Raw genomic sequence first — 21,505 nt, 5'->3', positions numbered from 1 at the left:
TTTCTTAAATTTTTTTCTCTTATTTTAAAAAAAAATGCTGTTTTAGTTTCTTGAACAGACCATTTTGATTTGTAACTCCCATTTCTATACCTTTCTTTCTTATGTTATCCATTAGAACATTCCTACTTGAATTAAATTTTTTTGTGGAACTTTGTCATGTTTTTCTTGCTTTTCCAAAAGATGCTACCGAAGCAACATTATTTTATTTTTATTTATTTTTCTAGCAATATTATTTTATAAGGTATTGGTTTGATGTTCATCTGGCAGGCTTACCAAGTCATCCAATGGCGTTATAGTACTTACAAAATGTACTTGCAGTGTTCTCTTTATTGGATTAGAGTAATATGGAGTAGGTGGTGCACTGAATTTGTGCATTCTTACTAGTTTCTCTGCAGAAAACATTCTTTCAAATTTGCCAGTTTTAGCACTAGTTGCTAGAAGAATGGTTTGATAGTGGGAACCCACATATTTTTTGTTTAAGTCAAAAAGACTTTGGGAGAAATTGTGCATTTTTTCCTGAAATACTTTTTCTGGTGTCTCATCACTAAGTGCCTGGCTTTGTTTGTCCACTATAGTCATACTGCTCATGTCCAGAGATTCTCGGTCTCTATCATTTTTCCATGTTGTAGGTCTAGTTTTTTTGGAAATAGGAGTAACAGATTGATCCTTAACAAAAGGTTCAGAAATTTCATGATGTCTCCCTAAAGCAACATTTACTCTTTTGCATGGGTAAATATTTCTACTTCCCAGAGGTTGGGAAAATTGCCCATTTTGGGTCAAAATCAATTCTTTTACAAATTCAATGTCGTGATAAATTATGGGTTTTGATGCATGCTGCTCCTGTGGATGAAAGAAAGTCATACTTGATTATCTTCACTCTACTGAGGTCATAAAGTTATATGTATTTTTGTTGTTTTAGGGGGCACACTCAGATTTGCGCAGAGGTTATTCCTGGCTCTGCATTCAGGAGCTGGTAGGCTCAGGGGACCATATGGGATGCCAGGGATCAAACTTCGGTCATCCTTGTGCAAAGTAAATGAGCTACCCCGGACCATCACTCTGGCCCCTTCTATGTATTTTTTTTTTACATGAAACTAAAATGTTAAATATCATAACAGAAATAGCTGCACAGAACTTTTACCAAGAATAATCATTGCTTTCAAACACACACACAAAAAGATATATTCATATACCACACTTTCCCTTCTGTTAATAGTCTATTGAGATTTTAGTGGTTAGATCAGAACTTTTTGTCTTTGTAAAATCTTCTTTGAAAAAAAGTGGGATATAGAGAATTACATCTATTTATGAAATGGTGAAGCTATTATTACTGGCAAAGCAAATATTGTTCTGACATCTCTTAGGTGTCCATATTCAAAGTATGATGAGTACTAAAAATGGATGGAACCAAAAATCATAACATGTATCACTGGCTATGGGCTGAAATGACAAAGTCTGGACAACTCTGTAAAGATGTAAAAGAATATCTTTCTAATTATCTTTATTTATTTTTTAAATTTTAGAGCTACACCTAGTCTTATATGGAGGTTACATGTGGCTCAGGGCTGGCGGAGTGGGTTGATGGCATTCTTGCACCCCCCCCATATGTTGCTCAGGGAACAATATGTGCCAGGAATTGAACCTGGATCATGTAAAGCATGTGCACCAGCCTTTTAAAACCTCTATCCAATACATGACTGTATTGATTATTATTCCCAGCAGTTACTACAACACCACATAAGTGCTCTCAAGTAATACTTCTGAAATAAAATGATCTAAGTAACTTGTTGATTTAAACACAGAATTTCTTATCAGAGAGCATCAACATCTGTGTCTCTGAGTCATTCACTAAACTCCTCACCTTTCTAATAAAAGGCAAGAAAGATGAATTTCAATGAAGTTGGTCAATTGTGAATACCATCAGTGCTTAGTTTCATATTCTAAGTCAATAATTAATGTTTTTTTAAAAGACATCTGATAAAATAAGAAATGAAGTTTCATATTTAAGTCAATGATTAATGCTTTTTTTTTAAAAAGACCACTGATGAAATAAGAAATGAAAATAACAGAACTATGTATTTTTTTTCTTGCACTGAAAAGTATATTATTGATTTTGGAGCCATATCCAACAGTGCTCAGGGCTCTGTACTCAGGAAATATTCCTGGTAGTGCTTGCAAGACTATACAGAGCTCACAGAACCAAATTGGGGTCTGCCATGTACAAGGAAAATGCCTCAATCACACCCTGAACAATCTCTCTGGCTCAGAATATGTTTTATTGTTTTGGTTTTTGGGTCACACCTGGCAGCTCTCAGGGGTTACTCCTGGCTCTATGCTCAGAAATCGCTCCTGATAGGCTCGGTGGACCATATGGGATGCCGGGATTGCAACCACTGTCCTTCTGCATGCAAGGCAAATGCCTTACCTCCATGCTATCTCTTCAGCCCCATACATGTTGTTTGTTATGGGCAGTGGTGGCATATATATTAGTGATCATATGTAACTACAGCCCGTGTCTCCACTGGAGCTGGCTAGTGAGACAGGTAAGGAACTCAAGCTAAGTTGACTTTCTAGCCAGAATATTTCTAGGCTCCTTACAAAACCATGAGCTACCAAATAACTTTGAGTCAACCTGTTTTTTCATTCTAATAGCTAAGATGAATGGTTAGGAAAACACAACCCAATAACCGTTTAAAATAATCTCTCTCATATGTGTGGTGTTGAAAGAACAGTACAGGAATAATAAATGGGCAAATGCAAGCTGGTCTGTAAAAATGAATTTACCATAGCAGGAGTCCAGGGGCTAGCAGGGAAATGGCAGACCTGAGAAAGAGATGGAGGGAAGCAGACATTCTGGTTGAGGGTGTAGTGTTGATTATGTTGCCTCATATGAAAAATCAATTTAAATACTATTTGAGGTTGAAGGAGTAGTTCGGTGGGTAAGGTTCTTGCCTTGCATATGCATGTACCATTCCTGGTTTGATCCCTGGTTCGATCCTGGTTTCCTGGCACAGAGCCAGGCCTAAGCCCTAGCACACTCAAATACAATGTTTCTGTTTATGATTTGAATTGGGGGGGCAGGTCCATATCTGGTGGTACTTTAAACCTAGTCCTGGCTCTATGCTCAATGATCACTCCTGGTGGGTTCAGGGGTCAATATGGGGGTACTAAGGATAAAACCAAAGTTGTCCACATGCAAGGCAAGCACCTGATCTGCTATACTATTGCTCCTGCTCCCAACAAATACCATCTTTTACTTTATATATAATATAAAGAATATATTAAATATAAATATAATTATAAATATTTATATTTATAAATTTTATAATTTAAATATTTATATTATATATATTGTTAGCCAAGAAAATTTGACCAACTTTTCTTTTGGAGGAAAAATATAATACTTTGATCTGTGATTTAGGAATTCCTTGTTTCTGGGTGACACTTCCAGAAAGAGCTTTAAAAATCAAAATGTGAAACCAGGAAGTTAGGAATATCAAAGCTTCTGTCCCGTGAATACAAGAGCCCTGCAGGAAGTGTTAAGACAATGCTAAGACATTACGGATGCTCTTACCACAATGCTTTCTGACTTGGCTGAACCCACGGAGATTATCTTGCAATTAAGCTTTTGCAGCTCATTTTCCATGCTCAAAGTCAGCGGGGTTTTCTCTCTTGCTGTACACCTACATATTTGATCATTTGGAATAGATTCATTTTCCTTGGTACTGAGATCGATCATCTGGGGAAGAAGTGTACTCCTAAAAAGTAAATATGAGTTTAGTAGGAATGTTTGTTTGTAGGACTCTTCCCTTCTGCTTTCTCATCCCTCAAAGTTGCTGCTCTGGTCACCCTGAAAACTCTCTGTCATAACCTTTCAACCTGGCAAAAAATCCATTGTTTCCTACTTGTTTTGGGGAAGTATGGTGAAGGGAGTAGAAAAGGTAGGGGTGAAAGAAAGACAGTAATATGAGTGCCTCTTGGTTTTTGACTGGATGGGAGCAATAATATATATATATATGTCCTATATAATACATTATAATATTATATATCACATTATATATGTAAATAGTATATATATTATCTTGTATTTTATTTGTGCATGCATGTCTAGACTCTTTTTTGATTGGTTGGTTGGTTTTGGTTTGGGGGCCACAATTGGTGGTGCTCATGAGTTTCTCTTGGCTCTGAGCTCAGACATCATTCCTGACAGGATAGGAGAACCATATGGGATGATAAGGATTGAATCTGGGTTAGCTGCATACAAGGCAAATGCCCTCCCTGCTGTGCAATTGCTCTGGCCCCTATCAATATATTCTTGTCTAAATGTAGAGTATGTGGAATATACCGGTTGTGGAAATCATTAAAGGTGAAAGATATTTGCTGTATTCTTTGCTGAGACTCTGGGAGAAATGTTCTTTGCAGAGTAGCTTCTTGTCAATATAAATTGTCCAGCTTGGTGAGGAGGATTAAGTGATGTGGTCAGCAGAGAGGAGAGATGTTTTTATAACAGAGCTCTCTGTCCAGACTTGGCTGGGACTCTGAGTTTAGGCTTCCCAAATTAGGGGTAGGTACCTCCTAGTAAAGATTTGGCAATGGGGTGGTGGGAGAAGGACATAGCAAGGACTTGGAAGGTTCAACCATACCAATGTGGTGTGAACCATACCACAATGGTTCAATGTGGACCCCATCCATATTCAGAGATAATAAATTCTAAATTAGTTCTGAGCCACATTACCAGAAGCAGAGAGCATCCAGGAATGAGTTTGAGGTCATTGACTAAGAACCTTTGCCTCACATCAGTACTAAACATCATCTCAGACTGTACCCGAAGGGTGGGGTTAAAACTACAGCAGCTGTGTTCTGGCTCATCCAAGCCAAGTGGAATGTCCACTGGAGTTACACAATTTTTTTCATGCAGAGACTGCGAATCTCATTATGAAAGTCAAAACTTTACAGTAAAATTGGGGCTGGAGTGATAGCAGGGCATTTGCCTTGTACGCTGCTGATCTGGGTTTGATCCTCTGTATCCCATTTGGTCCCTCTAGCCTGCCAGGAGTGATTTCTGAATGCAGAACCAGGACTAACCCCTGAGTGTCACTGGGTGTGGCCAAAAAATAAAAATAAATAAACAAATCTTTACAGAAAAATAAAGCAGCTACATTTTCACATATGTGCCATATGAGAATGGAATGTGCACCACTCCTGCACAAAATCATTAGGTTCTATTTTCCTTTTTCTATGTCTATTTCTCCATCTGGCCTTGCACTTGTAGTAGAGGGAGGGTGGAGTCATGCTGACCTGCTGAGCAGTTTGGATCAATCCAGTAGGAGGATGGGTCTAAAGGCTCATAAACCCAATTAAACTTACTTAATGGAATACAGATGACAGAAGTCTTTATATGAGAAAAATCATTGTATAGGATGAAAATTTTGTTTGTTTGGAGGCCACATCCACTAGTATTCAGAGCTTACTTCTAGTTCAATCTTCAGGGATCATTCCTGGTGGCTCAGGAGACCAAATTGGAATTGAACTCAGACTGACTCTATGCAAAGCAATTGTCCTGCTTACTGGACTATCTCTCTGGTCCCTGAACAGGATGAATTATTACAAATTTAAGAGTAATTTACCTTTCGTTTAAGGAATCTTCTGAATCATCATTCAAATCAGGCGTTTCACCTGTTATTTTTTTAGGTTGAGCTGAAATGATAAAACATTTACACAAGTATATGAAATAATTTCACAAAAGGCATAAATACATAAAATATTTTTGACATGTGAAGTTCCTTTTATATTGTTGGATCTGCAGCAGCAACTCAGTCAAAACTGTTTTGTGGGATATGAGGGACTCCCAAGAGTTTCTCAGAAAACTCAAGGTTGATCATTCCTGAGGATGTTACTCTAGCTCTGTGATGCTAGGATTCACCTGGGTAACCCAGCAGTGGTACCCCAGCAGTGGTACCCCAGCTTAGGGGCCTCCAGCATCACACTAAGTGGTGCTTAGGAGCTTCCAATGTGGCATCCTGTGGTACTGGTGGACCACGTGGAGCTGATATTAATCCAGAGTTGGATTAATTAATTAAGCAAGGCATGCACTGAACACTGTACAATTACTCTAGTCCCAGTGTTCAAGGAAACTGGAAACACTGGAGAAGTGGCAGAGAGAACAAGAGGGGCCTCACTTCATGTAAAAGCAAGCCTTGGGGCTGGAGCGCTGGCACAGCATTAGGGCTTTTGTTTGCCTTGCATGTGGCTGTCGTAGGATGGACCAGGGTTCGATCCCCGGGCGTCCCATATGGTCCCCCAGGCCAGGAGCAATTTCTGAGGGCATAGCCAGGAGTAATTTCTGAGTGTCACCGGGTGTGGCCCAAAAACAAAACTACAAAAAGCAAGCCTATGGATATGACTAGGTAGGAAAAGTAACAAGGAAAACAAGGTAATATGGTTAGATATTAGCAGTCTTTGGTCAAAAATTCCATTGTACTTATATCAGTGTTAACTACAATTAATGTTCAGTTATTCTAAAATAAACACATAATATGCCTACTTGGAAGTAAAAAAAGTCTTTTTTCTTTTTTGCAAACATCACACAGATTGCTGGGTACAGGAGAAAGGAGTGTCGTGCTGAATGTTCTTTTCCACATCTTATAACTTGAAGACACCGTGATCAGGGGCCTAGCATATTCTGCCTGCATATGAGGAAAATGAAAAACTTAATGATTCATTTATTCTATGTTTATGTTCATTAAAAAGTCTACTTGATAATTTGCATCTGGAATGTGTCATTAGGACAGCTTGCTTGTACTTAATCCTCAAGAAAACAATCTTCATAAAATGGATGTTTTTAACTCATTAAATATGAATTAACATATCTAGAGAAATTTTAAATTTTGCTTAGCCTCCCATTTTTATTTTAATTTTCCTTGTCATTAAAATTTAATCATTATGTTCATGCAAACATTATGTCTACAAATACTTGGGACTTACTCCCAGGGGTACTAGGAAACCATATTGTACTAGGGATTTAACCCCAGACTCCTGCATGCAAAGCTCAACCCTTTGATCTGTCTTGACACCAGTCTGAAGTTCCAGACTTAAATTGATCCAGCCCAAACCTGAAGGCTGGGCTTCCTCATGAGACAATTCAGCAGAAATAAAACAAACAAAATTTATAGCATGTCATTAGTTATGGTCTAATGCCTGTGTTCTCATGTTTTATTCTGCACTTTAGGTCAGGGTTAGTAATAAATAAATGAACATGAGAAGAGATTATCCATTTTGAAGCCATGCCCATTGGTGTTCAGAGGCTTAATTCCTGGTTTGCACTCAGGAAATATATCTGGTGGGCTCGGGGAGCCATATGGGATGCTGGGAATCAAACAGGGATCAAACCCAGGTTGGCAGCATATAAGTCAAATATCATACCTGCTGTATTATCAGTCTGGTCCCTTACAAGATTATCTTTAATGACTTTCCTTTGCTGGTTCTCCTTAATTTTATTTTTTTCTCTCTCTAATCTCCCAAGTAAAATTTACTGTGACAAGTTCAATGCTCAAGACATATCAGTTGCTTTTCACTATGCCAGTAAACCATTGTCTATGTGTTTATCAAGCATCAGTAATACTGTTCCAAAACTGTGTATATAGTCATTGTTATTGAAAATATACTATTTAGGGCCCGGAGAGATAGCACAGCGGCGTTTGCCTTGCAAGCAGCCGATCCAGGACCAAAGGTGGTGGGTTCGAATCCCGGTGTTCCATATGGTCCCCCGTGCCTGCCAGGAGCTATTTCTGAGCAGACAACCAGGAGTAACCCCTGAGCACCGCCAGGTGTGGCCCAAAAACCAAAAAAAAAGAGAAAAAAAAAGAAAATATACTATTTAAATATCCCCCAAATAATCTTGGCTATATACTAAAAGACTAAACAATGAATATACACTTTCATATTTAAAACATTTTCACTGCTTTTGCAGGAGGACCTTCTCTAAACAGTGCTGAAGATCCAGTGGCTCCTGTCTAGATTCTCAGTCGACCTGGAAGTTGGTCCATGTGAAGGCCCAACACCAACAGTTGCTGTTGCCTGGAGTCTGTAGTGCTGGATACTGGGGGCTTTCAAAGCTACTCGAAGCAATGTTTAGGGGACAATGGGTTGTCGAAGGTTCAACTAGTGTCAGTCACGTAACTGACACTCTTACAGACACTAAGGTTTGTGTCTTAACCCCTGTACTACCTCTCTGGTCTCAACCTTCAAATTTTATTTATTTGTTTGTTTTGGGTTTGGGACCACACTTAGTGGTGCTCAGGAATTACTCCTGGCTTTGTGCTTAGGAATTACTCCCAGCAGCTTCAGAGGACCATTTAGCTGCTGAAGATTGAACCTTAGCTACATCCAAGGGAACACCTTATGCTTTATATACTATAGTTCTGTCCCCCATGACTTTCAAATTGTAAATAAAAACAAGGTATTTAGTTAAAATGCTTAAATTAGATTAGCCACACGAACTTCAGTAATTGGGCTAATTATTTGCTAACTAATTAAATATTAACTGCGATTAAAATTTAATGCAGATATGTTTAAAAGTGATTTTCTGTTGACAAATTCTAAGATAACTGCTAGTCTTTATCATATTCAATGCATAGTTTCTATAGACGTGGCTGTTCAATATAGCATATATATTTATCCTCATGCATAAAGGTTTATATAATTTCAGGGTTGAAATAATTTAAAATGTTATGCCTTTGAATACTAAAATCCTTGAATTTGTGATTTGTAGATGCATTTATTAAATATTAGGGCATTTATTAAATATTGGTATTTTAAGTATACAAATTAAACCTACCTCAGGTATATCCTTCAAATAGTATAGAGGCATATTTGATTGTGATTTCAGCTCTTTTTCCACAAGCTCTAAAGCAGCAAATAAAAAAAATTCTCATATTATTTGACACTATTTTAGCTTAATTCAATAAAGACAAGTTTTTATTTTTAAATGTACTTTGATTTCAGTTGCTCATATATGCATTGCTTTTAGATTTTTAGAACCAACTATATTCTAGAAAAACCTTACCTTTGTATCTTTTCATTTTGTTCTTCCATCTTTCTTTTTTCTGCCTTTCTCACTTTCCATCCTTCCTATCCCTCTTATTTCTCTTAAATTTCTTTATTTCTTCCTTTTTTCTCTTCCTTCCTTTCTTTTTCTTTCTTTTTCTTCTCTCTTTCTGTTTCTCTCTTTCTTTTCTCATGTTTCTCTTTCATCCTTCCTAGCCCTCTCTTTTTCTTAAATTTATTTATTTCTTCCTTAATTACTTTTCCCCCCCATTTTTCCTATACCTCTCTTTTTCATTTCTTTTGTTTTCTCCAACCTTCAGTCCTCACCATGCAAGGTAAGTATTCTCACTAAGCCACCTTCCCTGCTAATATGGTGGATTGAAAAGACAAGACTGGCAAAGACACATAAAAATGGTATTTCTGTACTCACCAACAGATGATAAATTTGGCAAATATGAGGAAACAGCAATGAGAAAATAGCCACATTTGAAATGAGTTAGAATGGAAAAGATTAGCCTGTGAGTTGGACTTTGTAGAGGAGAAAATGAGAGTTAAAGGATAGCATCCAGGATTCAGGGTTGATCCAAATGATACAGAGTGGCCTGATACACTGAGAGAGGAGATCGGAAGGTGGTTAAGTGGGGATAAAGTCTGAGGTAAATAATTGGGATAGAAAGTCCAGTTCTGAATGTTTTTGTTACTATGTCAGGGAGAAGCTTAATGAAAATATCAAATAGCAGAACAGAGTAGTTTAAAGTTTGAATTAAATTTTGGTAAATAGAGACAGTGGATGCAAATAAATGTTTTGAGAAATAAGATTATGAGGAACAATGCAGAAATTATGCATTCTGGGTCATGTGCTTCAGCCCAAGTGGTTGATGAGAATGGTGCTATTGATTGAATATTTTAGAACATAATGACAAAGATAAACTAAGATTCTCTATGGACCCATAAATCTGCTTTCTATAGCACAGACTCCTAGTTTCTAATTTGATAAAGTGAGTTTTATTGAAGCACATTATCCATCTTTACCGTATTTTCCGGCATATAAGACTACTGGGCATATAAGACGACACCCTAATTTTGCAGTTAAAACATAGGTTTAGGCCTATATTTGCTGTATCAGACAGAGCGTTCCTGTGCTGCAACTGTATGTACCACAGTGAGCTAATCACAACAAGCAAAGGTTCAAAGGTTCTACTGTAATAGACTTCCTCTCTGACTCTGGCCAATCTGAGCAGGCTTTTGACAGTGTAGATTCCGTACAGAACATTGTCTAATTTGCATGCATCAAAAGCCTGCTTGGATTGGCAGAGTGAGAGAGGCGGTCCGAGCAGCCCTGCAGTGATTGGTCCCTTATAGGCACCTTTTCTGGCAATTCCCTGGTGGTGTCAGTGACTCTCCCCCACTACATGAACCAAACAATACCCCATCCTCAGACCCTAGCACTGAATCACCAACACGGTTAGTTGGGTTTTGCCAGAAGTGGCCCCCAGATCTCCTGAGTACTGTTTGGGAGCCCCCAAGAAAGAGATTTGGAAACTCTGAGGCCTGATTTTTTTGTTTGTTTCGTTTAGCGGCATATTGAAACATTTTTCAGAATATACTCGGCGTATAAGACGACCCCCAATTTTCGGTTGACTTTTTTTGTTTCAAAAGTCGTCTTATATGCCAGAAAATACGGTAATTGCTTTTTTTTTATTACTTAATTTTTCAAATGGTAACAAAGATGGAACTGAAACGCTGAGATTTTTCTTTCCAGAAATATTAATACATAAACATAATTATGAATTGTGTAACTAGTCACTCTGAAATTTCCAATTAGGAAAGTCTTCTGTATGACACACTAAAATTTTCTCACTGAAGAAATAATAGACACACTCTCTAGAAAAAATACTTTCCAAGTTGGGAGATAGCACAGTGGTGGGCATGTATATGTCTGACCCAAATTTGATTCCTATACCACAATGTCCACTGAGCATCACTAGGTGCAGCCCTAGAAGCCCTCAAGCACCTCCAGGTGTGACCCCAAAGATTCCCACAACTCCTGGAATGGCCTGAGTGTCCCTGACACTGCAGGTCCCCAGAAGCCTTGCATTATGGGGCCCTTGTATTGAGCCATCAACCCTGTCAGCAGAGAATCACTGGTAAAGCCTTCTCCAAACTTGCTGGTTTTTTTTTTTTGTTTTGTTTTGTTTTTTGGTTTTTGGTTTTTGGGCCACACCCGGCGGTGCTCAGGGGTTACACCTGGCTGTCTGCTCAGAAATAGCTCCTGGCAGGCACGGGGGACCATATGGGACACCAGGATTCGAACCACCCACCTTTGGTCCTGGATCGGCTGCTTGCAAGGCAAACGCCGCTGTGCTATCTCTCCGGGCCCAACTTGCTGGGTTTTGATATAGGAGGATTTTAATTTTTTTTCAACAAATATTATTATCTGTTCAAATGACCAAAGTACTCTAAAGATTATATAAATAAGATAAAATCACTAATTAATAAACCAAAGGCGAAATAAGTACGTTGACACACTTACCTTCTGGATTTCTTTCTGGTTTCTTAATATTTGATGCCACTAAGCGTGTTCTTAAACTTAACGTTTCAAAATTGTTCTTTCTAGATTCAGGCTTTGTTCTGGAAGAGAGAGTCCTGAAAGAAATCAAGTGATTCTCAATTTATCACACAACTTCTCAAATGAATTTAACAACTTAATTTGGAGAAATGTGAAGTGCCAGTTCTGTTCATTTGGTTTCTGTCCTAAATGTGTGAAAGCTCAGGATTGAGTAGGTACAACTTGAGTTCATTCATGACTATCACTTAAAATAGAGAGACAAGACCACTCCCGGTAGAGCCCTGGGTACCCTCATATGGTACCAGTTGTTGAACTGGGGTAGACTGCATGGAAGGCCAGCACTTTAAACTCTGTACCATCATCTCTTGGGTCCTAGACCTATGTTTCTCAACCAGCAGTCATATGGCTTCAGTGGATCTCCAGGCTATTCCAAGGGGATCAGTAACTATCTTGCTATCAAAGCCCAATTTGTTTAAGTTTTACTCATTTTACTCAGTAGAATGCGTTTCTTTTTCTCAGCTCTCTACTACATTTCCAATGTCTACCAAAAAAGTTGTATAACACCTGAAACAATGCCAGTGAAATATTAAGTTTATAGAATCTTTGGGTTACTCTTTATAAAAACACAGAGCAAATGCCTTCATTTTCAAGCATGTTTTCAACTCCATATAATGATTAAAGTTTGAAATAAATCCTGACATTAATTGGAGGCAATATAACAGAGCCCAAGAAAAGCCTGCTTGCTGGAGAGTTGTACATGAGGGACTCTTGCCTTTCACAGGTGACCCCAGTTCTATCCCCAGGACTTCGTATGATCCACCCCTTCTGAGCACTGTCAGGAGTAAACCCTGAGAAGCACCAAAAACCAAAAAGGAAATACATTTATCTTTAAACATTAAAAATCTTAATTACTGCTTGCAATTGCCATAATTAATTATGATCATTATAATTTGATATAATTGTGATATTAATTATACAACGTTAGAATCTAAGGATGAAATATAGCATAGTGTAACTCATAATCATTGAGACATATACATATGCTTGACAGAGTTTATACTTAGTATAGATTGCATAATATAAAACACATTTTTTTTTTTTGTGGTTTTTGGGTCACACCCGGCAGTGCTCAGGGGTTATTTCTGGCTCCACGCTCAGAAATTGCTCCTGGCAGGCACAGAGGACCATATGGGGCGCCGGGATTCGAACTGATGACCTCCTGCATGAAAGGCAAACGCCTTACCTCCATGCTATCTCTCCGGCCCCTATAAAACACATTTAAAGCGATGCTTTAAAGCTCCCAATTGAAAGTTTGAGGTAATTATGATGGGTTACCTTTTTTGTCTCTTAATGACATTTGGCTTCTCTTTGGTGACTCTTGAGACCGTCTTAGGTTTAGATGTAGTAATAGTCTCTTCATATTCCGTGTCAAAATCAAATGTCAAAGGTGTAACCAAAGTCTTCTTACATGCTAGATTCTGATTGCTTTCCTGTTGTAAAGCCAAAATGTAACAGTGGGGATAAAATGAATATTTATCTCCCCTTTAGATACACAAAATATAATTTTCACCTTTAGATACACAAATACCAGATATATGTAGCAGTCATAATGGTAAATTATTGCTGCTTGAAAATCAGGGGTCACATGGATGAGTTTTTTTTTTTTTAATACCACTGCATAGTCACCTGGGTCATTCTTTTTCCATTTTTGGATTGAGGTTGTCAGAGTAGATGATCATCCTAGAATGATGAATCCTTCCTAGAATCCTAGAATCCTTCCTACTTCTAAAATTCAGAATTTATAAAACACCTATCTAGTAATCAAAAAAAATTCTTATACATAGAATTGCTGGATCCACTGAGGTGAGTCTTTCCAGCCCACCTTTGTTTCTCCCACATGTTTTGTCACTCACACATATAGTAAATCACATCAACATTTGTCATTGAAGTTGGCAATAGAGGAAGAGCTAGTGAAAGAGGACTTTGCTGAAAGAAGGAGGAGGAAGAAGAAGAGGAAGAGGAAAAAGAGGAGGGGAGGAGAAGAAGGAGGAGTAGAAGAAGATTAGTAACAAGAACAAGAAAGAAAAAGAAAAAAAAAAGAGAAGGTCCTCAGAAGAAGGTACACTTTGGGTTTAAGAAGGCACCCAGAAGAAGGTACTCTTTGAGTTTAAGGAACCCGAAGAGCACAACATAGAGGAATGAAAAGATGAAACTTTGAAAGCAAATCAAAGTATTTAGACTCTTAGACTTCAGTCAATGGTGGATTAAGTGCTATGGGAATTGGCTTCATAGTGGAAAATAAATAAGCAGACAAATAGAAAAACAATTGTAATCAGAAGTTATAAAACTGGTAAAGCAGAATGGAGATCCTTAAAAAAAGAGACACTTGTTATTTTTGTGTATATATATATATAACATATATATATATATATATATATATATATATATATATATATATATATATGTTACAAAGTTGTTCATTATTGAGTTTCAACCATCCAATGTCCAAAACTCTTCCCTTCACTAGTGCACATTTCCTACCACCAATGTTCCCAGTTTCAAGAAAGGAACTTTTTTAGAGGCAGGTTGAAGATTGAGATGCTGACAGGAAAGGGATTGGGGCAGTGTGACCTTGATCACTATGAGTGTGACCTAGTATGACCTTGTCCTAAGAGGTATATCTAATAAGAGGCTTATATTTCAATCACAGTCATGTGCTTCAGCCATCATGCCAGAGAAAATAAACATGCACAGAAATATCAGCAAATCTTCCTAGCAACTGTCTTTATTTTTAGCAGCGTAAAAACAAAACCCTGACTAGAATCCAAATGACCTGCAGTTGGTGAGTGAATGATACTCTTTAAAATCAGATCATGGAAGATTACAGAGCTATGACACTGATATATGACTTATGATCAGAAAGTCACCGATGCATGTGAAAACTTCAATGAATCTCAAAGGCATTTATGTTTAGTGTAAAAGTCTATATCAAACTTTGATGTTGTGAATAAGTTCATGTATTTAATATCTTCAAGTGGCAAAAGAAAATGTTGGAGGACAGGATGGCACAAGTGGTAGGGCATTTGCCTTGCACACCCTCACCTAGGACAGACTGCAGTTCAATCCCCAGCATCCTCTATGGTCCTCCAAACCAGGAGCAATTTCTGAGAGCATAGCCAGGAGTGACCTCTGAGCATCACCAGGTGTGGTCACCCCCCCAAAAAAAAGGGTGGAGGATAGATTAGCCATTACCCAGAATACAGACAGTGAATGGGGTGTATAATGAGTGGGTTAATTTTGGAAACCTATAGAGGGATGAAGTGTTAAAACTACACACACACACACACACACACACACACACACACACACACACAAATAAAGGATTAATAAGATGAGTATTAAATAAAATACTGTGTTGGGGTTTAGGGTTCTCTTTGACTAGGTGAGTCATCAAGACAGTAGGAAACAGGCTGGCAAAGGAAAATAACCTTTGTTATTAAATTAACTAATTTACCAACACTCTTATAAAAGATTTACATGGCTGCCAATACTCTAGAAAATAGGGCAGCTCACGGATATATCATCCCTTTGCCAGAGCACTGGAGGCATCAAGGGGAGAGATGAGGGTGACATCTCATGGTGCTTGAGAATAAAAAGATGAATTTCTCATCTAGAAAATACTTGATCACTGATAACACCACACCTGCATGGTACACTTCGAACTACAATCTTCTAGGCCATAAAAAGCAAGGAGGGCCCGGAGAGATAGCACAGCGGCGTTTGCCTTGCAAGCAGCCGATCCAGGACCAAAGGTGGTTGGTTCGAATCCCGGTGTCCCATATGGTCCCCCGTGCCTGCCAGGAGCGATTTCTGAGCAGACAGCCAGGAGTAACCCCTGAGCACGGCCAGGTGTGGCCTAAAAACAACAACAACAACAACAAAAAAAAACCAAAAAGCAAGGAGTCAGTGATTGCTTATTAAGAAATGACAAGGATTGAGACAAGGACTTAAGCTTCTTTCTAATCTCTCGAGGAACGTTTTTCCAACGTATATGGCCTATTGTCATTTTTACAGAAAATACATCCTTCAGTGTCCTCCTGGAATGTACCTTCTGTACATCTGTAAGTGAACAAATCATGGTTCTAGCATTTTCCACGGAGGTGGTATCACCCATTTTGGAAAAAAAAGACTCTGAATATACACAATTGGTTTTTGTTTTGCTTTGTTTTTTGTTTTTGGGGCCACACCAGTGATGCTCAGGGGTTACTCCTGGCTATGTGCTCAGAAATCGCTCCTGGCTTGGGAGACCAAATGGGACTCAGGGAGATCAAACCAAGGTCCATCCTAGGTTAGCGTGTGCAAGGCAAACGCCCTACTGCTGAGCTATCGCTCCGGTCCTGAATATACACAATCTTAAAATTGAAAAAAGAAATCCATATTCTTTAAGTAATGGTTCTAGTCCTTCCAATCCCTAGTCCTCAAAGATTTGATTAACTCTTTTCCCACACCAAGGAGTTATTTCTTGGAAGAAGAAAGTGTCTAGTTAGCTATGCTGAGAAAAGGTCATCTGAACCTTTGTGGGAGATCAAACCCAACTGGTTAACAGATACACAAGTTTCAAAATTACTGTATGATAGTGCTCTAGTGTCAGTATTAGCTGTGATTCATGCTGGTTTTGACATTGTATTACCACTATTTAAGATATCATCATTGAAGGCATCTGGATTCTGTTCTTTTCTGCAACTTAATATGAGTCAAAAATTATTTCTGGGGGCCGGAGAGATGGCATGGAGGTAAGGCGTTTGCCTTGCATGCAGAAGGTCTGTGGTTAGAATCCCGGCATCCCATATGGTCCCCCGAGTCTGCCAGGAGCGATTTCTGAGTGAAAAGCTAGGAGTAACCCCTGAGCGCTGCTGGGTGTGACCCAAAAACCAAAAAAAAAAAAATTATTTCTGAATAAAATTTTAAAAAGGCAAAATATCCTACTTAAAAATTATATATACAGTTATCTCATTTTATCAACAAAGTTCAAAATAATCCACCTTTCATAAATATAATTATAAATACATACATATATTTATGTGTGTCTATTTACATGTAGCAACATATGTAGCTATACTAATATATTTGTATAACTTTCTAAGAACATAAAAAATGTGTATGGATAAACCCCAACTGTGAAAATTTACTTGCCACAGTGAAAAGAATTGGAAAACAAAGACAAATTTTAATTGGTGATATTTTTTATTCTTACCTATATGTTGCTTGTTTCCAAAATTATGTTTTAATTTTATGATTTAGACACTAAAAATGTTTTAAAGTTATGTACTCTTAAAAGAATTTCCAGAGAAAAAAAAAAAAAAGAATTTCCAGAGAATTTTCAATCAGGAACACACAAACCAATATGAGACCCCAAATGAACGCCATGACATAATATGAGAAAATAGAATGGTTTTGAATAAGGGAACTCACAGAAAAATAATCTAAGATCACAATTATTATAATTAAACTTGAAATTTATATAAATAAAAACATCATGACAACTTAAATCCATTTCACTGGTATATATTCTAAAGTATATTATATTCATCTAAAAATTAAATGAGGGCCCGGAGAGATAGCACAGCGGTGTTTGCCTGGCAAGCAGCCGATCCAGGACCAAAGGTGGTTGGTTTGAATCCCGGTGTCCCATATGATCCCCCGTGCCTGCCAGGAGCTATTTCTGAGCAGACAGCCAGGAGTAACCCCTGAGCACCGCCGGGTGTGGCCCAAAAACCAAAAAAAAAAAAAAAAAAAAAATTAAATGAAATAAACTTTGGGAAGTCTAAGCCTGATTTAGTAAATTGCTTTAGTAAGTTACTCTTGGTTTGCAACTTTAAAATTCTCATCAGTTGTGGCCTAGTGGTATAGTTATAAACCCAAGGTACAAACTCAACAGTGCTAGAAGCATGAAATCTAAGCTGCAACTAACAAACTTTATAATGTTCCAGGCAGAGATAGAGGTGGGTGGATGGCATGTAGGTGATGATGGAGTATAGCATCACTGGTGATGAAAGTTGAAATGGTGTTGAGATATTATATCCTAAAATTCAGCTATCAATAACTTTATAAATCAAAGTTCTTTAAATTAAAAAAAAAAAGTTTGTTTTTTTTTTTTAAAAAGAGTGTGAAGCAAAATGACTGCCCCCGAGCAGGCGGGGTAAGAGAAGAGCATTGGGGATGGTGAGAGGGAAACTGTTGACATTGGTGGTGGGAAATGGGCACTGGTGAAGGTTGTTGCGCATTGTATGACTGTAACTCGATCACGAACAATTTTATCTGTGAAAAAAGTAGCTGTAGTATGAATAACCTCATAATCATGGTTCTTAAAACATTTTTTATTTGTATTTTGGGTCACACCCAGTGGCACTCAGGGGTTATTCTTGGTACTACATTCCTGACAAGCTCTGGGAACCAGATAGGATGCCAGAGATTGAATCTGGGTTGGCTGCATGCCAGGCAAACACCCTATCTGCTTTGTTATCGCTCTGGTCCCAAATTTAAAAATTCTTTTTTTTTTTTTTTTTTGGTTTTTGGGCCACACCCGGTAACGCTCAGGGATTACTCCTGGCTATGCGCTCAGAAGTTGCTCCTGGCTTGGGGGACCATATGGGACACCGGGGAATCGAACCGCGGTCCGTCCAAGGCTAGCGCAGGCAAGGCAGGCACCTTACCTTTAGCGCCACCGCCCGGCCCCCCAAATTTAAAATTTTTTAAAGAAAAAAATTTGATCACTATATTAGAATGCATTCATCACATTTTCAATATTCCTTACCCTCATTTTTTTAACAAAAAGAGATAATTATGAAAAATTCATGGAAGTAAAATTATTATTTAAACATCACCATTTTTTTTTCTTTTTTGGTTTTTGGGTCACACCCAGTGGCGTTCAGGGGTTACTCCTGGCTCTGTGCTCAGAAATCACTCCTTCTGCAGGCTCAGGGGACCATATTGGATGCCGGGATTTGAACTACTGTCCATGCTGGGTTGACCACATGCAAGGCTCTACTGTTCTACCTCTGTGCTATCTCTCCCACCCCAAATGCATCACCATTTTCAAGTTCACAAGTATGTTCATTCATTCACTTTTAAATGCTTCTCTTCCACTATCAAATTCCTTGCCCTGTACAAACCTTTGCTCTTCTGGCCAATAGTAGCACAACTTGCTCATCCAATCTCTTTAACTTCTCTATGATTTGTTCCGCCATTGCTAATCAGTAAATTCCTATTCGAAAATGAGAAAAATCAATAATCTTCCAAATAAAAACATAAACATGCAGTTGATCATATAAGTATTAGAAGTTGTGGTAGCATGTTTACACAATGGAGTACAAGTCAGCTATAAGAAAATATGAAACATGGCCTTTTTGCTATATCTATGGAGTTAAGAATATCAAATGAGGGGCCATAACCATAGCACAGTGGTAGGACATTTGCCTTGCACACAACCAACCCTGGACTTTGATTGAATCTCAATTCAATCCCCGGCATCCCATATGGTCTCCCAAACCTTCCAGGAACAATTTCTGACTATAGAGCAAGGGGTAACTCCTGAGCGCTACCAGGTGTGACACAAAACCAAAAAAAAAAAAAAAATCAAATGAAGAAAAATACGTCAGAGGAAAAGAACAAATACCAGGCAATCTCATTCATATGCTATATATAGAGAATCCAAATAAAGAAAGAGACAATTATCTGGTGATTACACATTCTTAAACTTTGACTTTAGGACTGAGATTACGAAGTAGGGAGGTGAAGGAGCTTTTGTGGGGGAATGAGAGTGGAATTTAACTAGGGGTTACTTTAGGACAATGGGTGAGAGTCTTGGCCCTTTGGTGGTGGCAAGAAATGAAAATTAACACAATTACAATCATAGTACTCTAATTATTTAAAATTTTTAAAATTATTTAAATTAAATTAAATTAAAAAAATAAATTATTTAAAAATTTAAAAATTATATAAAAAATCCCTTGGATTCAGATCACAGAAGTGAGACAGATGGGGAAGATTATGGGGTGCAAAGTATGGAGAGGTTCCATTAGAGATCAGTAGGAGAAAGGGTCCTGTCTATGGTGGTGAGAGGATCTTGGCTCTCTCATGGTGGGAATTGGGTGACAAAATACTATGAAGAGGTGTTAAGAAGAGCCTCAGAAACTTCCACTGATGCTAATCGCTGTTACCTCAAAATACATAAAGGGGGTGCCAGAGTGATAGCACAGCAGGTAGGATGTTTACCTTGCATGCAGCAGACCTGGATTCAGTTTCTGGCATTCCATAGGGTCCCCTGATCCTTCCAGGAGTGATTTCTAAGCTCAGATACAGGAGTAACCCCTGAGCATCACTAGATGTGCCCCCCCCCCAATAAATGGGTCAAGAGACAGTCCAACAAGCTCAGTGCATTCTGTGCATGTGAGAGGTCATGTCTGGTTTCCTGAGCATCACTGGGAATGACCTCTGTCCCACAAAGAGTTGCCACTGAGCACCATGAGTATGACTCCCCAAATAGAAGATAACAGACAAACATAAAAATAAACCAGAAAAAAATAGAACAGCACATGAGAACCAAATGTAGCATAAACTTTTAGCAAGGACTTGCCACTTAACATGTGTCCTTTTTCTTTTTACTGTAATAGAATTTTAATGACAGTATGATGGCAAGCTCACATTTAAATCCTGAATTATATTCAAATCATAATTGAGCAATGATGCAAGACCATTAATAAATCAATCAAAGTAAATCAATCACCCTACAGGAGCAACTGTCAAGTGGGTTAGATTAATTGTTGAATATCTTACTGGGTCAGACAATTTAGACCAGATTGGGGACCTGAACATCAGCCATCAGAATATGGTTTCACCTTTTCCATTTTCAGACAGAAATTAAAAGCCATAAAGTAACTTTTCAACACAATACAAATAAATTGAACAGAATGGAGGCAAAGATGAGCAATATTAACCCAAAGTTCATTTGCTTTAAAAATTATTTTTTAATTTGTCTAAATGATATTGCAGTTAATATATTTCTACCTAGTGGACTACAGTGGCATTTTAAGTAAGAAAGTTATTTGGTCCACAGAAAGTATTGTTTCTGTTCATCTCTTCTCTCCATTTTTTGAATGGGGTGATTGCTTTTGTTTTGTTTTGTGGGCATACCCAGAGGTAATCAGGGATTACTCCTAGCTCTATGCTCAGCAGTGCTTGAGGAACTATAAATAATGACAAGGATTGGGGCCGGAGAGATAGCATGAAGGTAAGCCATTTGCCTTTCATGCAGAAGGTCATTGGTTTGAATCCCGGTACCCCATATGGACCCCCGGTCCTGCCAGGAGCGATTTCTGAGCTTGGAGCCAGGAGTAATCCCTGAGCACTGCCAGGTGTGGCCCAACAATCAAATAAATAAATACATAAATACATAAATAAAATAATGACAGGGATTGAACTCAGATCAGCTGCATGGAAGTCAGGTTCCTTTACCACTGTACTATTTCTTTAATACCTCTTGCTAAGTTTTGCAAATATTTGCTATATCTTGGATATAAATCCTTTATCATATGAGAAGTGAGAAACTATTTCCTCAGGCCTGTGGGTGTCTTTTTATTTTGGTATTGCTTCTTTTGCAGTGCATAAAATTCTTAGTCTGACATAGTCCCATTTGTTTATCATTGCTTTCATGTGTTTGGTCAATGGCATTGAATTATTGAAAATGCCTCTAGGGGCTGGAGAGGTGTTGACAGAGGTAAGATGTCTGCCTTGCAAGTGCTAGCCAAGGAAGGACTGTGGTTCCATCCCCTGGATGAACCCCTCAAGCCAGGGGCAATTTCTGAGTGTTTAGCCAGGAGTAACCCCTGAGCA

General features: G+C 38.2%; 1 protein-coding gene across 1 annotated transcript in view; it reads right to left on the bottom strand.

Moving 5' to 3' along the window:
• Positions 1-18,861, bottom strand: part of C6H1orf141 (chromosome 6 C1orf141 homolog) — a 40,197-nt gene extending 21,336 nt beyond the window's left edge. The window contains exons 1-6 of the mRNA XM_049775453.1: positions 18,787-18,861; positions 12,950-13,104; positions 11,579-11,691; positions 5,628-5,697; positions 3,575-3,758; positions 274-840 (exon numbers count right to left, since the gene is read on the bottom strand). Of these exons, the coding sequence (XP_049631410.1) occupies positions 274-840; positions 3,575-3,758; positions 5,628-5,697; positions 11,579-11,691; positions 12,950-13,104; positions 18,787-18,861 (1,164 nt within the window). The remainder of the gene's footprint in view (positions 1-273; positions 841-3,574; positions 3,759-5,627; positions 5,698-11,578; positions 11,692-12,949; positions 13,105-18,786) is intronic.
• Positions 18,862-21,505: the final 2,644 nt, after the last annotated feature.

This window comes from Suncus etruscus, chromosome 6 (genome assembly GCF_024139225.1).
Source record: "Suncus etruscus isolate mSunEtr1 chromosome 6, mSunEtr1.pri.cur, whole genome shotgun sequence".
In the NCBI taxonomy this organism is placed as follows: Eukaryota; Metazoa; Chordata; class Mammalia; order Eulipotyphla; family Soricidae; genus Suncus; species Suncus etruscus.
The sequence above is the reverse complement of the archived record's forward strand: the minus strand, read 5'-3'. Positions and strand labels throughout refer to the sequence as shown.